This window comes from Fusarium fujikuroi, chromosome FFUJ_chr06 (genome assembly GCF_900079805.1).
Source record: "Fusarium fujikuroi IMI 58289 draft genome, chromosome FFUJ_chr06".
Lineage (NCBI taxonomy): Eukaryota > Fungi > Ascomycota > Sordariomycetes > Hypocreales > Nectriaceae > Fusarium > Fusarium fujikuroi.
In genome coordinates, this window is record NC_036627.1 from 4,184,093 (window position 1) to 4,202,878 (window position 18,786).

Below are 18,786 nucleotides of genomic sequence, written 5' to 3' on the forward strand. Positions count from 1 at the left end.
GTTTTGGGGCCAATTCTCAGAGCTATCTCCACTGCAGGGATTTGTACCCTACTAACATGATTCTCCAAGATTGCGACGAATGAACTATTCTTTGGCTAGATCAGAAGTTGAAGACTAAGTTCTCTCTTTTTATTTAGTGAAGTTGAAGACAATGTATCTACTGAGCACAGTAGGATCAAAGCCAATTCAGTCGTGGCGATCGAACATGGCAATGAAAATGGTCACAGACTACTATCATTTGTGCAGCCTAGGACTCTACGTGCTCTGTGTTCTGGTAAGAATGAAAAGCTTTGAGCTTGATATTATTGATGCTAGGATCTTCGCTCGTTCGCAACAAAATTTACCCTCTCACCTGCAGCAGAAATATAGGTTCAGGGGACGATATGAAAAGTATAGATAAAAAGTTTACATTCGTGATTCAAGATACCTCTACTCAATCTATGCCAATGACCTCAACGCGTTCATTTCTAGAAGCTTGTTTCCAAACAGGACGAAAAAGTAATCAGCATACACAAGCCCATGATCGGCCCAACGACGTGGCGCAAATTCGAAGTTGTTAATAGTCGCTCCGTTGAGGATGGTGTCTCCGAGTCCCGCAGCTGTCTCGACACACTTGACAACAGTGGCACGACCATTTTCCACTGTGGGAATCGTTCCCAGGTCCTGTTTCTGGCTGGCGGCAGGGTTCAAGTGCCTCTCACAAACAGCATCTACTATCCGCAGGGCATGGTCGAGGTACGGAGATGCCTCGGAGCGATTCTGGAGGGATTGATGGATAAGCAGCATGCCGTAAGCAGCGACCATGGCTGCGCTTGTGTCTGGGGGTTGCGTAGCAGCAGACTCGTCCTGTGCGTCAAAGTCCCATGGCGGAATATGCGTATCGGGTAATCTCCTCAAGAAGTAATCGGCACAGTTCTTGGCCGTGTCAAGAAAAGAGCTCTCGCCGCTCCATTCATAAGACTTTGCAAACCCTGCAATGGCCCATGCCTGACCTCGCGACCAACATGATGTATGACTGTAGCCCTGGTTTGTAAGACGTTCTTTGAGAGCGCCGGTCGAGGGGTCGAAGTTGGCAACGTGGTAGCTTGACCAGTCGGCACGAATAAGATACTCTCTCGATGTGCGAGCATGGGCCATGGCAATGTCGAAGAATCGGGTCGAATCAGCTTGGGAAGAGGCCTCGGATGCCGCCCAGAAGAGGAGGTCGAGGTTCATCATGTTGTCCTATTCAGTCAGCAATGCTCGCCTGGCCATGAGAATATGTTTTTCGGACATCAAACTTACAATAATAACAAGAAAGTCCTTGCTTGGGTCTGTGAACGAATACACCTTTGTCTGGCAGACATCCCATGATCGCATGCAGCCGACCTTGTCCGAGAAACGGTCGGCTAGAGTGTTGGCGGCCGTCATCAATGTGTCGAACGCCTTGAGATCACGATGTAGATCCCACTGCAAACGAGCCCAGGGGCAAATCATGAATCCCAGATCGTGTGTGCCCATGAGAGACCCGTTTTGGTGAAGACTCTCGGTCCACCACTTTGAGGCATATCTAGCAATGACTTATCAGCAACGTGTCTTGGTTACAAATAGGTAAGAGAGTAGTACTCAAGCTGAATCGTGTGAGGAAAGTCTGGCTTCGGTCGAGAAAGGCCAAGAAGTCGCAGTTCAGTTTGGAATTTCTTTCTACGCTCCATGATCAGGCAGAGCAACCCCGGAAAGAAGCCCGAAGTCCAGAACGAAGCATCTCTGTAGACATACTCAGTGCTTCCTGGCTTGGTATATTCCGGGAACCAGGTAGGCGGCTCTGGCTGGTTGGGGTGTTAGATTTTCACTATAATTTTAACTCTAAGCTGCAAAAGACATACCATGTTGAGGCTTCTCTCAGCGACGGCCCATATCTTCATCTCAACGGACGGGGAGTAAAGAAGTTCAAGATGCTTGTATTCACTGGATAGGGATTTCTTCACGTCGGCTTTTGTTCTCTCCGTCCCGTTTCTCTTCGCACCATTTGTGTATTGGCTTTCCGAAATCTAGAAGAATAATAATGAGCGACTGCCGCAATACTCAATGAATTAAGGGTGCGCACAGGAAGTTTACGCTTCATCGCCAAGATTTGGTTAGGCTGCATCGTTTCTGAGAGCTTCATCGTTGCAAGGTATAGGGCGCTAGGCAAGGTGGGAATCAAGGTAACAGATGCAGAAGAAAACAATGAGTTGCTTATTGCAAATAGGCTCGTTATTTCAAGACTACAAATTATTTTGTCTCGAAGAATGCTTACTCAGTTGATAGCTGGAGATGCATGATAATCTAACTTAGACCGGAGAAGATGTCGGATAATTTCCCGTAAGCTTGGGTGAGTCTCCATGATGATGCCCTTACCCATAAGATCCACTGCAACTCTTGCTTACGTTTTTGATATTCAGTGAATTGATTTCAGGCCTTACCGTATACAGCAGAGCCCGACTTTTTGGTCTGCCATGATGTCGGAAAAGGTCTCGGGCCTTTTCCGAAGATGCATGCCAGCCCTATCATGTGTACCAAGACCACCATTATACATACTACGATGCATAGGCTATAGGCAAAAGACTCCATAAGCCTGTCCCGGAACCTGTGTCCGCCGTTTGGCCTATTCAATACTGTGGTGGTAATCAACCCCAATTATATTACGGGGCTACGCTGATTATTTTAAGATATCAGGCATTGGATCTTCCTTCAGACAACATATCTAATTAACTGCCATGTATCCGTTAACTCGTTTTCTGTGCGGTTGGGTCGTGTTATTCCAACCAGTGGCTCAGGCCATCTGGAACCCCATCATTAGTGGTTGGAATCCAGATCCTGCGATCCTGACCGTGGGCGACGATTACTACATCGCCACTTCCTCTTTCGAGTACTGGCCCGGTATTCCCATCTACCATAGTAAATTCCCAACCCATTCTTTCATCGAGCCAGATTTGCTGATTGATTCTAAGGCAAGGACCTATCCAATTGGACGATCAAGTCTCATGCTTTGACAAGGCCAGAGCAGCTGCAGCTCTATGGGACGCCCACTGGAGCAGGTAAATCACACGTTCCAATTCTCATGTGCGACGCAAGATATCTGACTCACTACGGACAGGGGCCTGGGCGCCAAGTCTCTCTTTTATCGATGGCAAGTTCTGGCTGTCAGCAATGACCCGTTGGACCTATGATCCCGTGGCCCGTGTATGGCCTCGTGTCTGGTTCATTTCCTCGGAAGACCTCGTTAACTGGTCTGACCCTGTCTGGGCCGAGCCATGGGGCATCGACCCTGAGCTTTTCCAGGACCCTGTGACCAAGAAGACCTACCTCAACCTCATGGCCCCCAACAACAACAAAGATCGACTCTGGGGTATCTCCCAGTGCGAGGTATCTCTGGCATCTGGAAATTGCGTAGGACCCTATGTTAGTCTTTGGAACGGGACCTTGCCACATAATTCGACAGCCAGACCCGAAGGACCCAAGATGTATTACAAGGATGAGTGGTATTATCTCCTGATCGCTGAAGGTGGGTGTGTTTGAGTCTTTCTCGAGCAAAATAAAAGTTGATGCTCCTCAGGCGGTACGGATCAGCTACATCGATCGACCATCGCAAGAAGCAAGACTCCCTCTGGTCCATTTGTTGCCGGGCCACACAACCCTCTGCTATACAATGGTCAATGGGGTTTTGACAATCTCACCGTCCAGTCCACTGGACATGCTACCCTGACAAAGACAAATGACGGACTATGGTATGCGACGTTCTTAGCTCGCCGCAACATCAACGGATCATCTCCTCTCGGTGCGTTCGCCTCTTCAAATATTTGTTGATTGATACCTAACTATGACAAGGCCGAGAGACCTTCATGGTCAATATTGACTGGAAGGATGAGTGGCCAGTCTTCAATCAAGGCGATCCTGTTCTGCTCAGCAAGCAAATAAAGCCAGAGGTTGGTCCACGACAGGTTCCTCGACAATGGGTCGACGACTTTTCTCGTACTAACCTCGACCCATCATGGTATCAATTTCGAGTACCGTATACCAAGAATTACAAGTTAGAGAAAGGTAAATTGGTGCTGAAACCTAACGTCTTCGGTCTCAGTGACCGCGATACCCCAGCGGCGTTGTTACGCAAGCAGAAGTCGCTCAACATGACGTTCTCAGCCGAACTCTCCAGCTTCAAGGGGGATCTGGGCCCAAGAAACAGGATCGGGATTTCTTCATACCTTTCCGAGTTTCAGCATCAAGATATCGGTGTTCGAGGATGTGTTAATGCTACCGGTATTTGCATCTACACTGAGCTCAACAAGAATGGCACCCAGGAGGTGAGTGGCCATTCCAATGTATATGTGAGTCCATTGCTAATTGCGACAGTATTGGCAAACTCCACTCAACCAAACGAGCGGTCTTGCTGGTGGTTTCAGGCTACACATCAAGGCTGAACCCCTCAAATACCGGCTAGGTTACAGTTTCGGAAAGGAGGCCCCTGTTTACGTGACGTCAATCGCGTCGTCCTGGCAAGCTTTTGCTCCGCCAAACTGGTTTGTGTTTTCGGGCGCATCTTGGGCGATATTTGCAACTGGGGATGGAGAGCCCTGGCCTCACAATGGACCCCAAGTTGGATTCAACGAGGTCAGGGAGACTTTTCACAAGGAGAACATTCCTAATTACGATCGATGGTGAAGGTGATGGGCCAAATCTGATGCTGATTTATTCTTGTATTTTTAACTCGCCTTCGTCTCCTTATATATAAGCATCTTTGCCTTGGACCCTTAGTTTCTGGCCCTTAATTATAACCAGTAGATGTGCTGACTAGCCAATTGCACCAGTGAGCTCGAGAATGGTGCTTTGGGTTGGGGGGCTGTAGGGTGAAGCTAACCGAGATGAGATTGGTTTATCTTAGGAGATTGGATTCAGATAAGAAAATGACGCTAAGATAAGCCTGGCTCCACTGGTGTTACCCATGGTTTCTCCGACAAAATCACAGTTCGTTCCAATTCCAACCAACTATTCCGTAGTTATTATTTTTCCTCTTGGCTTAATATTACAAGTTAGAGTAAATCTTCACATTAAATTTAAAAACTTAAAATAGCAGATAGATCTAGTTGATTCAATTTTATATACTATATTACTTATATAAATTGTTATTAATAGAAGTGGCTTCGCTATAACTTTACTAAAGAGAAATCTAAAATTGCAATAATACCCTACACTCAGCAGATTGACCGGCGACGGATTAGATTACGGACTTGCTCCGACGAGCCCGCTTTTCTGTTTCCTACCTCATTTAAGCGACCCAATTATACTCCAGGACAATCTCCACTCAAGCGATGGATCACAAACCCCATCAAGTCTAGCACTAGAAGTCACATCCATCTCATTTCATATTGTTAAGTTCTATGTATATAAAGATTTTCAGAGTGACAAAGAAAAGGTTGTAATGAAAGTAATTGCAAGATAAACAGCAACCAAGATAAGCTAAGTAGTAGAATAGTTTCATTGGTAAAGATGTTTGAAATTTGTTGATACTCTTGTGATTGAACGGCTGTCGGACTCATTTCCGAGACCTATCCCGACCCCGATACCCAATGAGATCATACAGACACTTCTCCACGAAAACTAAACTCCAACGAGGGTGACGTGACGTGACATGCCCCATGGGGCCCCGCCACTCGTTATGATTGATTGTCTCTGCCGTCTCGCATGTTCGCAACACGCCGCGTGCACATCAAAGCTTATCAGCGCTGCTTTATCGCGACCAGCAGATTCCAAACATGAGCTTTCAGCCCTACTCAGAGCAAGATAACGATGAAGAGTCATCGCCCCGACTCAATGGAGTCCATTCAGACGAACCTCGGCCTGAGAAACGCAAGCGCACCAGCAAAGACGACCCCCAAGGACCTTCGTGCTCTCTATGTCGAAGGCGAAAGGCCAAGTGCTCAAGAGATCAACCATGCGGGACGTGTATCAAGCTCGGTAAATCTCACGCAATCTTATAACTTGACCGACTGACATGTTGAAGGAGCCGAATGCATATACGACCAGGAAAAGTCAAAGCCGGGCATGCGAGCGGGGGCTATTGAGACATTGACTCAGCGTGTAGGTACGCAGCAAAGCGACTTCACATATTCAATCCTTGTAGCTGACTAACTTGCCGGTAGCGACGCTGGAAAACATGTTTGTTGGCCAGGGTGTTCTCTGGCAGCAGATCTGGAACAGCATCAATAAGCCAAATAACCAGCAGTACGGGCAAACACCAGACTCGCATCCAGAAGTTTCAATCCAGCAGATAGCATCAGATGTCCGAAGACATCTCGCCGAATTGCCATTGTCGGAAATCGGTCAACAGGTGGATTCGGTAGTGGAAGGAATTCAGCCAGGAAGCACATTCAATGCAACAAATACGCACCAGTCAAAAAATAATTTCGGTCTTCAACACCAGGTTAACCTGGGTACCCTCCCTCCAGACGATCTAGTGGACTCAATGGTCAACATATACTTCAATCAGATGCATCCTTGGATACCAATGCTACATGAGCCGACATTTCGAGGGCTGCTCTCCAATCCTTCTGGAAGAGCGCGAGTATCGACAATACTCCACGCTATAGTATCTCTCTGTATACGATTCTCAGATGATCCACGGCTCCAGAGCGCCCCAGAACTCCGTGCTCAGTACTCCACTAGCTGCCGCCAGACAGTCATACTTGCGAGTATGGAGTCCTTTTCGGTCGAGAACTTGCAAGCAATGACCATTTGTGCATTTGACATTATTGGTAGCGGCAGAGGTCCCTCAGCATGGTCCATAGTCGGCAGCATGTCTAGAACTGTTGAACAACTACGCCTCAGCACTGAGGAGGAGGAGACCCAGTCACATCAGTCCAGGTCAAAGGCTCTAATCGAGAGGGTGGCGTTTCTCCCCCCAGCAGCAACGTGGGCCGAAGTAGAAGAGCGGCGCCGCATCTTCTGGAATGTCTTCCTCATGGACCGCTTCTGCAGTATCTGCACCGGATGGAATCTCTCACTAACTAGTGCTGATGTCACGAGGAGGCTGCCTTGCGAAGGCGCTATATGGGAGATTGGAGAACCAAGCCAGACTCCTACTCCCTACTTTGGAATCTCGACCCGGTCCCACGACCGTGAGAAGGATTATTTGCCAGCCACTCGCGATACCGAGGATGGCCAGGCTTCTCTAGGAGGCTTCGCATTTTGTATAGAGGCAACGGAGAGTCTGAGCCTTGTCACATCGTTTTTTCTCCAATACCGAGTTGACTTCAAGGAGGTCCACGAAGTTCAGAGGTGGCTTATGAGATTCAAGCAGTTGGACTTGCGGCTCGTGCAGTATGTATTTCCTTCCCATATAAATAATGAAGAGGCTGAGCTAACCAGACCAGGTGGAAATTCTTTCTCCCTGAGAAATGGCGCAAAGCTTGCCAATTCAACAATGACGGCAACTTGGATCCCAATCTAGTCCTCGCGCACATAGCACACAACACTGCCGTTGTCCTCCTACATCAGGGCTTAGCATATCCACCAGCAGAATGGCAGTCTCTTCCTGTCAGATTGCCTTCTGCTTCCAGTGCAGAAACCTGTCAGGTTGCGGCCGATGAAGTTGCCACAATCGCAGAGCAGTTCCTTGGCCACTCACATGTACTTATCAGTCCCCAGTTTTCGTTTTGCCTCTTCGTGTGCGGCAAGATGCTGCTGACTCATGCCGCATACTACCAGTCCACCCTCACTTCATCTTTCAATTCGATCATAGCGAGCCTCGAGGAGATATCTCGGAGGTGGAACGGGGACCAGCCTGCAGCCCGAGCCAATCTGGCTTCTAAGTTCTGCTCGCGCCTCAAGAAGGCTCGCATCGAAGGTTCCGGTTCGGTCGATATCCGGGAAGCTTTTTCTGAGAAGCAGGACGCCATTCCTTCATTAAGAAATGCGGATGTTAGCTTTCGCAGTGCAGGACTTCAAAGGATGAGCGCTTCAAATGAAGCAGCAGTACCAGGCGTATTAGACGGAGAAATAGGGATTAATGGTACTCAGACGGAGTCGCCCGAGAGCATTTCTCTGGCTTTCCCGCCACTTCCGCTGTCATTTCAGATGGGCAACGCAACTCACGATTCAATATTCGCCGCGCAGGCAAAGCCGGGTAATGACATGGGAGAAGTGGTCGGTGCGGATATGAATATGGCAGGGAATTGCCTCGATTTCTATGATCTCTCAGAGCAGACGTTTCTTCCGTCAGAGCGCGTTAGTATGCTGAGTCGCTCGTATATTGGAGACTGATGTGTAGTCATGAATATGAGCCTGGCCTGGAAGGACCAGCAGAGTTGTCTTCGTGGTGAATAATGTGTTCCAAGGTATCGTCTTGGAAAATCCTGGCTGTATGCTATTGAAGCATGTCCCGCGTCGTGTAGATCATCTAATACATAGTCATAGATAGGCTGATCGTCTTTTTCGATCTGACCTGCTTAGACCAGAGGCCCGTCCCCAGCTGGGAACCAGTTGGCGGGAAAACAAAGTTGGACAAATCTACTGGCCACATCGACTTCTTTGATTTCTAGAAAATGATAAGGATGATAAGGCTGTAGACAAAAAGCGGGGTCTACTATCCGCGTGCGGGCTTTTGCAACCAACCCCCGTCGGCCAAGCTGTCGGGCTCACCCCGAAGTCCACCTCCATAAAGGTACTATAGAGTATAGACTCATGATAAGAGTTTAAGGGGCATGCCAGTTTCCAGATCGAGATTCGTTGCATTGGAGCTACTTTTAACACCGAAGTGCCATGGACGACTTATCCCGTAGGCTTGATGCCTTTGGCCCTGCCATTCAAGAGTTGATGAAGCTTGGTGGCACGCCAGGCTTGAGTCTCTCGGTCGCAACCAAGAACCAGCCTGTCTATCATGCAAACTACGGCTTCCGAGATCTCCAGAACAGACTTCCTGTTACAGAAGAGACAATATTCCCAGTATGCTCACTCGCTAAAGGCCTGTCAGCCGCGGCCATGGGCATATTGGTCGACCAAGGCATTGCATCGTGGGAGATGCTTGTCAAAGACGCAACACCCTCTTTCCATCCCAACGACACTTATTTGTATAATAACACAACACTGGCAGATATTTACAGCCACCGCAGTGGTATGTCATCTTGCGGAAACCTGGTTGGTGGTTGTGAAGGCAACATATTGATCGACAAAGACGACTGCATGCGGGTCGTCAATCAACAGACTCTGGTCCCCGCGCACCTGGGTTCATTCGCGTACAATAGCACTGCTTATGATGCCTGCGATGAGAGTTTCAGAAGCCTCAGCGGTACTTCTCTGGACGACTTCCTCCAGCAGCAGGTCTTCACTGCGCTCGGCTTGCGAAGGTCCTTTATGAGACCCCCACCCAGCGACACAGATAACGTGACAAAGTCTTACAACGCCTTGGATGATGGCACACCATGGTGCATACCAGGACCCAAGCTTGGTGAGGATGGTATCGGCTGCGGTTCGGGTGGACTCCAGTCTTGCGCTGCTGACTTGATCAAGCTCTATACTTGCTTTGTTCAGAGTTTCAATCATGAGTGTCAGACAGGCCGAACCTCTACACCAGGCTCTCCTCTGAAGCAGGTGTCGAAGATCATGTTTCCTCACGTTCCAATGCTCTCGACTGAGAGGGAAGAAGTGTCTTACGGACTGGGATGGGCCCGTGTGCAGCTGCCCAGCAACTTGGGACATATTGGCCTGAACGGCCGGCTGATGCCGCAGGAAATGCCGATAATCGGAAAAGGAGGAGAGGAAGAGCTGATATTATACCACCAAGGCACGCTCCCAGGCGCTCTTGCGGTTGTTGTACTGATTCCCCGTACGGAGAGCGTCGTGTTGGTCATGAGCAACAGCCTCTCACTCACTGATGTGCCTGACTGGGTGTCACAAATGGTCCTTGAGGAAATCATTGGAGTTCCGATCAAGAATCGCACCGATTTTCTTTCGAACGCGAAGACGTCCATCGCTATCAACTTGGGATGGTATGACCGAATGGCTCTAGGTCTGGTGCAGGGCCAACCGGAGACCGTCAACCCTCACAAACCATTGGAGGCATACGTGGGAGAATACATCGATCAGAGCCGTGTCTTCAGCGTCGTGGTCAATTTGAAAGAGGGAGTGCTCTTTTGGGATTTCCAGGGAATGGATTCGGAAAGGTACAAGTTGACGCATTACGATGGCGATACTTTTACGTGGTTGCAACCACGGAACGATTTGTCGCGTCGCGGTAGATGGGTATTAGGAAATGATAATGATCCGTCATTCTGGAAGGTAGAGTTTGGTGTCGATGAACATGGCAGTGTAAGCACGGTGCTTTGGCGTCACGACCCCTCCCTGGATCCCATTGTCTATTCTAGATAGTGGCAAACAATGAAATCCATTCGCGCGCACAGTCTATCTACCATGTCTTTATAACCTACTCAGAAGTTCTAAGCTACCTTAATTAGGCCAATAGATTGAGAACATATTCGTATGCCATCTGGAAATATATGTTGTGCATGCTGAAATACTGAATCTGACTCTGAGGAATGAGCAAGATGCACTGCTTCAAGAGGGTCCAGCATATGTCCTCTCAGTCAACACATGCACGCTATTTTAGAAGGTATACTTCAAACATGCTACGGAAAGGTCATTGAATTAATTAATGCGCCCCCGTTCACCACGAATGCCGAAACTTAGGCCGCATGCCGAGAGTAAACAAAGTTCTGGCACACTTCAGTTGACAGTATGACATATTTGGCATAATGGCTTTTTCACGATCAAATCATTTGTAGTCTTCTGTGTTTCATCTTATGCTGAAAGCCCTCTAGCACTCTATGAGAGGCATTATTGACTGTCTGGTCAATATTAGCAGATGTTACCTGGAATTACGTCTCGAGCTCCATGGGCAAGCGTTATGTGCTGCTGGCTTCGGAAAAGATTCTAATAGCTGTGGCGGCAGACTCAGGGCTTGAAGCCATGGAACGACATGCCCAATCGTTTCCAATTATGACCTGATAGAAGCTTCGACTAACTCAGTAGCAAATGAGGCCCATGAAACGGCAAGAATTGATCGCTTGTAGGAGCTGCTCCGACGCTTTCTCCGATGTCATGCCACTAGTGCGAAACCCAACGCCCCCAGGTTTTCCCCGCATTCTAACAGAGTCAAGGGCGGAGCTGAATCCGAAATTCGTCAGGGCTGGAATTATCTGTAATTGCCTGCGTTCTATATATTGGCGATCTGCACCTGGATACAAGCAGCTATGCCTTAGTAACAGATTTGACATTTGCCGCTTCTTACAAGTTCCAGGCTTCCACTTATGCGATCCTGCCGATAACCCCTGTTCCACTTCAACATGAACGATCCGAACCACGCCAAGAGAGAAATGGCTGATGTGGAAGAATTTGAAGGCCTTGTCCTCGCCGATGTCATCCCCAAACTGGACAAATGGTGGTTTCAGTACCCCAATTTACGCAAGCTGAACTTGCTTCTGCTCAGTGCCTTTCTGGCCCAATTTACCTGCGGATTCGACGGCAGCATGCTGAACGGCATGCAGTCTCTGCCCCTCTGGCGGGAAGCATTTGGAGATCCAGTATGTTTCTCTGGTGACAGGTTGTATTGTATGAGACTGACGGGTGAGCTGATAAGACAGGCGCTAACCTCGGAACTCTTGTGAATGCGATTAATATTGGTGTTCTCGTATCCGCCCTCTTTTCCTCTCAGCTGTGCGAGATTTTCGGACGGAAGAAACCGATCACGCTAGGCACTTTCTTGATCATCGTTGGTTCTACCCTTCAGGGCGGTGCCCAGAGCCTGGGCATGTTTATCGCCGGCCGAATCATCATTGGCCTGGGAACTGGCATCGTAGCTGTGGCCGCTCCTCAGCTAATGACAGAAGTCGCATACCCGACTCATCGTGGGAAAATGGTGTCTCTATACATGACACAATGGGTTGTCGTGAGTGGTCAACTCCCTTTTTGGCACTGATGGTGCTGAGTATCTAGTACTGACTATTTCTACCAGGGCTATCTTGTTGCTGCTTGGACAACGTTTGGCACGTTCAAGATGAACTCTTCCTGGAGCTGGAGGCTACCCAGTCTATTGCAGGGCGTTCCAGCCATTCTGCAGCTAATTCTTAGCTTTTGGGTCCCTGAGTCTCCACGCTGGCTCGTGTACAAGGATCGGCGAGATGAAGCTTTGAGTGTGCTTTCTCAGTATCACTCGTGCGGCGACCACGACTCTCGCCTAGTGCGCTTCGAGTTACTCGAGATCGAAGCCACCCTGGAAGAAGAAAAGAAGCACAAGGCGATCCAGTGGTCCGAGTTTATCCGGACCAGTGGCAACCGCAAGCGCCTCTGGATCTTACTCTTCATGGGTTTCGCTGCTCAGTTGTCGGGCCTGGGACTGACCGGCTATTACCTGACCAAGATCTTGAACAGCATTGGCGTGACTAATGCCAACACGCAACTTCTTATCAATGCAATCGCTGCTTTTTGGCAGCTGTGTTGCTCTGTTTTCTTTGCTATGCTTATTGATCGAGTCGGCCGACGCGGTCTGATCACATTCGGTATTACTACCATGTTGGTTGTCTTCATAGTATGGACCATCTGTTCTGCCCTCAACGAGGAACGCCACTTTTCCGATCGGCCTCTGGCGCTCGCAGTCGTTGCCATGATCTTTCTGTTCCAGGTTGGCTACCAACCCTTTGCCATCTCAACAGTTCCCTACGTCGTTGAGTGTTCTCTCTACTCGTTGCGCTCAAAGACAGCTATGATCTTCCAGTTCTGTGGCTACTCGGCTAGTTTCTTCACAGGCTACGTCAACCCCGTAGCCTTGGACCGCATCGGCTGGCGTTACTACATCTTTGCGTGTGCTGTTCTCGGCGTTGAAACTGTTTTTGCTTGGTGGTACCTGCCTGAGACGAAGGGCAAAGGTCTTGAGGAGATTGGTCAGATCTTTGACGGTGACGAGCTTTTGACTGGTACACAAGCCATTACAAAAAAGCGCGAGGAGAAATATCGTGCCTTTGATGAGAGCAGTCTCCGTGAGCGCAAAGCTGTGAGTGCAAGTCACGTTGAGAAAGGGGAGGAATAATGTCTGAGGGATGGTGGAAATGGTCTTACTGTACTGAATAAACTGCTCTCGTTTCTTGATCTCGTCTGTATGTAGCCGCCATGGGTTTCCACAAATTTCCATTTTACCCAAGACAAAGATCATGCCCAGTTAAATAAGTCCGCGGCAACGCATGAGAGACATGTGAATGAGTTCGTGAGGTCACACTTTCCATCCCAAGGACCCTTTTGGAGGCCAGTGGCTGGCTCGGTGAGAAATCCCATATGGTGGACTGGAGCCGTGCGTAAGTCCGGCTTCCTCGGCTGCTGGGCACGGGTAAAACCGTCATAGAGGCGATCATTGCGGGGTCTCAGGCCATTAGTGACGTGCTTATACCTTGATACTCTTCTAATAATTGACTCGCCATCGTGACTTCCGGTGTCACAATATGTCTCGGGATTTTGACTGCAATTGTTGTCTCAGAAATGGTCCACACAGAGTCTCGGACCCAGTTATATCAGCTTCTCAAGTGTTGCGAATCTTTGTGGAGTAGGAGTTATGATTGGTGTTATTGTTGCTTTTTCTTGCCTGGCTGTGCCGGGACGGCATTTCAACATACCCACGGCCCACTGGAGAAGGATCTCAAGTAACGTTTACCGCAGTTGTCTCTGGTTACGTCTGCACAATATCTTCAGACGTGTTGAAGATCTCTGAGTAATTACTCGCAATTAATAAAGTTCTTCACACTCGATAATTCGCTGTTCTGGCGAAGGCTCTCGAGGACGTTACTGGCTTTTCTTGATTTGTTGTTGGCATATTATACCCCGCTTACGGGGTCAGGCTTGCCACCTCTCTCGGATACTGCGGCATGGAACGTTCACATTTAAGCGATGTTACAGTGATGGTGTTAGATGACGACGAAGTTATTAGTTCTGAGCAACGCTCCCAACAACTCAATTCAAGCCGACTTTTTGATTGGCTTGACTTGTGGGGGGGTCAGGCTTGAATTGGCTACAATTCAGCCAATTGGAATTGGATTGAACAAGTCGACTTGCAGATCACAGGTCTAGCCTAATTAGGTAAGGTAAGCCCCGCAGGGAGCTTTTTTTTCTGCTGACTAATTAGCTAAGATAAGATAAAAAGACCTACCCTGGGTTTATAGAATTTCCTTAAAAGTAAAGGTAAAAGGTACCTATATATTACTAATTCTACTATATTGACTTGCTGACTTGCAAGTCAGGACCTAGGTAGACTTGACTTGTAGCCTTTTTTCCTGACTTGCAAGTCAGGGGGTCAGACTTGAATTGAACAAGCTGACTTGAGTTATTGGGAGCGTTGGTTCTGAGGGGCCATTTAGTGCTCGCAAGCCATGGCAGTACTGCCGTCTGTAACATCAGCCATAGTTGCACGTGGAATAAAGTGTCGCTTCCATGCATCTCCAACCTTTGTAAGTATGTTCCGAAGACTCAAGTCGGTAGATAAGGGTTATCAGGCCAATCGGTACTTTTCATCTAGTGCTTACCCTAACAGGGTGATTATTGACCATGTCATCCATTCATAAGCAATTCCTTTGCTGGGATATGAATCCTGCTTCGGCAGATAGAATTTTGCTTCATCTCAGCCAAAATAAAGAATGATAATCAATAATGCCTGGGCGTACGGCATTTACAGGTAAAAAAACAAACATGAAATATGCCCGAAATCCCGAACTTCGCCTTTAGCTAGCACTATTACAAACCCCGCGGGCATTAAAATAACATCATGTTGAACACGAAGGCAGTGGAACGCGGATCAGTGGATACCTCTTCATTTCAACTCGGCACTCAGCTGGCATTAACACGGCGATAGTGATGGCTAGTCACATAATGCTCACTTGATTGGTCACGGAGAGAATTGCGGTTGATCCCGAGGTCGTATCCCGATGCGGATGTATGCGAAAAAGATGAATGATCGACGTGCATCAAACAGGTTTGTACGATGATTTGTTTAATGTTAACAGCCTCTACTCTCTTGGAATGAGGGGTTATAAATATTTGAACAATTCGCCCACTCAACTCAGAATCTAACAAGCCAAGTACCAGATCTTAACTATCAAGTCAGTCATCTCAGCCGTTCTACACTGCTCTTCGACCAACGCGTCAGCATGGGTGTACTACATACAGAAGCACTGGCTGGACTAAGCCTCGGCTCTGTGTCTGCTCTTTTAGGTATCTCTCTGGTAAGCTCAAGCATCACAGAGCTCTCTTCATATTTCTAATCGTATCGTAAAGCTTCTTTACCTCGTTATCAGTTCTCTGTACTACGCTTTCTTTCACCCACTCGCCAAAGTCCCCGGACCGAAGCTCTATGCCATAACTCAGATTCCATATCTTTACTATCTCAGTAAAGGTGACTGGGTCTTCCACCTCGCAAAACTGCACGAACAATATGGACCAGCTGTCAGATTCACGCCCAAGGATGTCTCCTTCATCACTGCGGAGGCTTCCAAGAAGATCTACGGTCACAAAGCGGCTGGGAACAAATCCTTCGAGAAAGACTTTCGTATGTATCGTCAGAACCGTCCTTGCTCAAGCATCGTCCGTTCCGATCAGGAAGACCACAGACGTATGCGCCGCCTGCTCGCACATGCCTTTTCATCAAAGGCACTTCGCGGTCAAGGTGATGTTGTAGACCACTACGTCGAACTGTTCATGAAAGGTCTTACAGAGCGGGCACAGCGGGAAGAGGAAATCGACATTGTAGCTTGGTACAACTTTGCCTCGTTCGATCTCATTGGTCACCTCGCTCTTGGTCAGCCTTTCGGATGTCTTGAGAATGGAAAATATCACCCTTGGGTCAGCAGAGTCTTCAAGGGCCTCAAGGTTCTTTCTTATACTCAGATTTACGTGCGCCTCGGACTTCAGAACTGGATCTCGTTGTTGAGTCCACCAAGTTTGAGGAAAAGCTATGAGGAGCATATGCAGTTCGCAGAGCACGCGGCACTGGCCCGAATCGAGTCCAAGGATACTGAAAGCCAAGACTTTATGTCCTATGTTCTTCGCCACAATGATGAGAAGGGTATGTCGCAGCTTGAGATCATCGAGAACTCGGGTGTCATGATCATTGCTGGTAGCGAGACAACAGCTACTCTCCTCAGTGGAACCACCTATTTCCTTCTCAAGAACCCCGACAAGCTGGAGAAGTTGACAAATGAGATACGCTCTGCCTTTAGCTCAGAGGAAGAGATCACTGTGACCCAGGTTGACCAACTGAAGTATATGCTGGCTGTCTTCAACGAAGGCTTTCGCATGTGTAAGGTCCCTATTCTCAGGCTATATCCACTGCGCTGTATACTGATCGTTCTTTTAGACCCACCAGTTGCTGTTGGACTGTCGAGACTTTCTCCTGCCGGTGGCGAGTTTATCGACGGTTATTGGATTCCCGAGAATGTAAGTCGAATTTACAACTGCAAGTCGCATTCATCAAACTCTGACTTTTACACACAGACTGCGGTTTCGATGCCTCACTGGCCTGCATATTACTCTGAGCTAAATTTTAGAGACCCCAAAAAGTTTGTCCCAGAACGCTGGCTGGATGATCCTCGATATGCGAGCGACAACCGGGCTATCTTGTCGCCATTCTCTCTAGGGCCTCGTGATTGCATTGGCAAGAAGTAAGTGTTCCTCTGTTACTAGCACAAGACATGGCTGACAGCGAGAAACAGTCTGGCGTATACCGAGATGCGACTCTTGTTGGCTCGCATGCTATGGAAGTTTGACCTCGAGGCTGTACCAACCGAAAAAGACTGGTACGATCAAAAGATCTTCTTCCTATGGGAGAAGGGTGGATTGCCTATCAAACTCAAAGAGGTTGCTCGTGAGAAAGTGTGAATGCACAAGAGTCCTTGCCATGCTCATCATGAAAGCTACTGGGTAAAGTCTGATAATGGGAAAAAGGATATCGTGTTCTCGTTTATCACCTGTGTTCGCAGCATAAAGCTTAACTTCATAGGTGGCAGTAGACCCCATCGTTCTTGTCATGCTGGATATTTAAAGGATGTTAACTCTGTTAACGGTCTATAGAAGATATTTTGCTTTGTTGGAATCACGTGGTATCAGGAGCAGCAGAAATAGCTAGGTTGGGTTGTCAACGATCAGAATACCTAAAGTTATATAGTCAAGGTTGCGTGGTTCAGCGATATCCTGCCTGTCAGTCAAGTCACTAGATATCTAACAAGCATTTCAACCCCCCCGTCTGCTGTAATCATTGATTTAACCTGAGGCTGAAGTCTTGCGTGGCCTTAATCTTGCAGCCCTGATCAAGCCCAGGCCACCAAAAGCAACTGCAATGCCAGTGAATACCATGAGTGGGCCATACTTGGTCCCGTAGCCAAACCTTCCTCCCCAGCCTGTGTCACCAGCACTCAGCAGTGGGATACTTACAAGTCCACCACTGACGAATCCAATACCTCGAGCTCCATTGAGAAGCCCATATGTAAGACTCGAGTCGATAGTCTCGTCATGCTCCTCTGCTTCACTCTCTAGTTCCTTTGTAATGCCTCCCCAGGTTGCACTGTAACCCCCAGCGAAGAAGCCAAAGACGATAGCAAATACAAGTGTAAGGGCAGGACTCCCGTCTACTGACATTCCCCAGAGCAAAAGGACAGATGCTGATGATGCGAAGGCTGAGAGGCAAGTGATGGTAGCGGCCGAGAATTGATGATACTTGTTGTCAGTAAGCCAACCAAAGAAGAAGCACGAGAGAATGCCTGGTATGTTGTGCAATGTAAGCAATAGAGTGGAAATAGCTTGACTGGCGCCGTTGAACTCTCTTGCAAATGTTGGGAGATACGTCTGCGGTAGACAGTATCCAGAACTTTGAACCATGACTGCAGCGAAGTACGTGTAAATGCCACGGTGTTTCAGGAATGTCCATGGTATACGAGGAGGCTTCCCCTCCCGTGCCACCATCTTGGAAGGATGAGTCGGGACGAGAACGATGGACAAAAGACCTGACCCAGCCAGAATGAACGCCCATATCCGGATTGTCCACCGAAAGCCGTATTGGTCAAGAAGATACCGCAGCAGAAAAGGACAAACCGAACCAACAATGTTTCTACACGAGAGAATGATACCATAGGCAATAGCGCGGTTTCCAGTGGCATACCACTCCCCAAGAGAACATGTTGCTGGACTATACACAAGAGTACATCCAAAGGCAGCCATGACGCCTTGTGTCACCATGAGATGCCACACATGAGTACTGAAGGAGGAGAGAATGAACCCAAGGAATGCTATGATAAGGCCTACAAGCTCTGCTTTGAGCCGGTGATGAGCCCAGTAGCGGGTGAATATGGCAAATAGGAACGGCATGGAGATGTACATGACTCCATTGGAGGTAGTGCCGACTGTGCCAGTAATGGAGAGATCGCCATCAAGAGTCCAGTTGCTTGTCCAATATTCTTCAAAAATACCGTAACTCAGATTGAAGCCTAAAATGGCATTGTTAGCTAAGGAATATTGCGAGGCCGTAGATTGCTTACCCCAGAGTGGGAGCTGCATGAGTGCTGAGCCCCAAAGCACGCCGAGCTTCTTTTTGCGATCATCACCAATCCCCAGGTTTAATGAATCGGTCTGCGTAGTTGAGTGAGAAGCCTGTTCGGCAGAATTCTCATCCTGCTGAAAACTGCTTCGCAGGATAGGCCCATCTTGAGACCTTTGTTGTTTCTCTGTTTCAGCCATGAGGAGGAGCCGATC

At 48.3% G+C, this 18,786-nt stretch overlaps 7 protein-coding genes; 5 read left to right on the top strand and 2 right to left on the bottom strand.

Moving 5' to 3' along the window:
* Nucleotides 1–438: 438 nt before the first annotated feature.
* On the bottom strand, nt 439–2,146 carry FFUJ_06682 (related to glucuronyl hydrolase; the record flags this gene model as incomplete). XM_023580035.1 has 5 exons in its annotated part: nt 439–1,224; nt 1,285–1,549; nt 1,606–1,808; nt 1,866–2,030; nt 2,087–2,146. 5 exons carry the CDS (start codon nt 2,144–2,146, stop codon nt 439–441), a joined length of 1,479 nt encoding a protein of 492 aa, XP_023432770.1.
* A 592-nt stretch (nt 2,147–2,738) lies between these two features.
* FFUJ_06683 (probable xylan 1,4-beta-xylosidase) lies at nt 2,739–4,680 on the top strand (the record flags this gene model as incomplete). XM_023580036.1 has 6 exons in its annotated part: nt 2,739–2,919; nt 2,973–3,059; nt 3,119–3,526; nt 3,578–3,799; nt 3,850–4,322; nt 4,372–4,680. The coding sequence occupies 6 exons, from the start codon at nt 2,739–2,741 to the stop codon at nt 4,678–4,680; spliced, it is 1,680 nt and encodes a 559-aa protein (XP_023432771.1).
* A 1,091-nt stretch (nt 4,681–5,771) lies between these two features.
* FFUJ_06684 (related to Zn(II)2Cys6 transcriptional activator) lies at nt 5,772–8,277 on the top strand (the record flags this gene model as incomplete). XM_023580037.1 has 4 exons in its annotated part: nt 5,772–5,973; nt 6,020–6,100; nt 6,159–7,335; nt 7,389–8,277. 4 exons carry the CDS (start codon nt 5,772–5,774, stop codon nt 8,275–8,277), a joined length of 2,349 nt encoding a protein of 782 aa, XP_023432772.1.
* Nucleotides 8,278–8,775: 498 nt separating this feature from the next.
* Nucleotides 8,776–10,380, top strand: FFUJ_06685 (uncharacterized protein; the record flags this gene model as incomplete). The annotated part of the gene is made up of 1 exon (XM_023580038.1): nt 8,776–10,380. One exon carries the CDS (start codon nt 8,776–8,778, stop codon nt 10,378–10,380), a length of 1,605 nt encoding a protein of 534 aa, XP_023432773.1.
* A 974-nt stretch (nt 10,381–11,354) lies between these two features.
* Nucleotides 11,355–13,093, top strand: FFUJ_06686 (related to hexose transporter protein; the record flags this gene model as incomplete). XM_023580040.1 has 3 exons in its annotated part: nt 11,355–11,591; nt 11,648–11,956; nt 12,023–13,093. The coding sequence occupies 3 exons, from the start codon at nt 11,355–11,357 to the stop codon at nt 13,091–13,093; spliced, it is 1,617 nt and encodes a 538-aa protein (XP_023432774.1).
* A 2,101-nt stretch (nt 13,094–15,194) lies between these two features.
* On the top strand, nt 15,195–16,920 carry FFUJ_06687 (related to isotrichodermin C-15 hydroxylase (cytochrome P-450 monooxygenase CYP65A1); the record flags this gene model as incomplete). XM_023580041.1 has 5 exons in its annotated part: nt 15,195–15,269; nt 15,322–16,342; nt 16,400–16,479; nt 16,537–16,703; nt 16,755–16,920. The coding sequence occupies 5 exons, from the start codon at nt 15,195–15,197 to the stop codon at nt 16,918–16,920; spliced, it is 1,509 nt and encodes a 502-aa protein (XP_023432775.1).
* A 381-nt stretch (nt 16,921–17,301) lies between these two features.
* On the bottom strand, nt 17,302–18,771 carry FFUJ_06688 (related to monocarboxylate transporter 2; the record flags this gene model as incomplete). XM_023580042.1 has 2 exons in its annotated part: nt 17,302–18,521; nt 18,573–18,771. 2 exons carry the CDS (start codon nt 18,769–18,771, stop codon nt 17,302–17,304), a joined length of 1,419 nt encoding a protein of 472 aa, XP_023432776.1.
* Nucleotides 18,772–18,786: the final 15 nt, after the last annotated feature.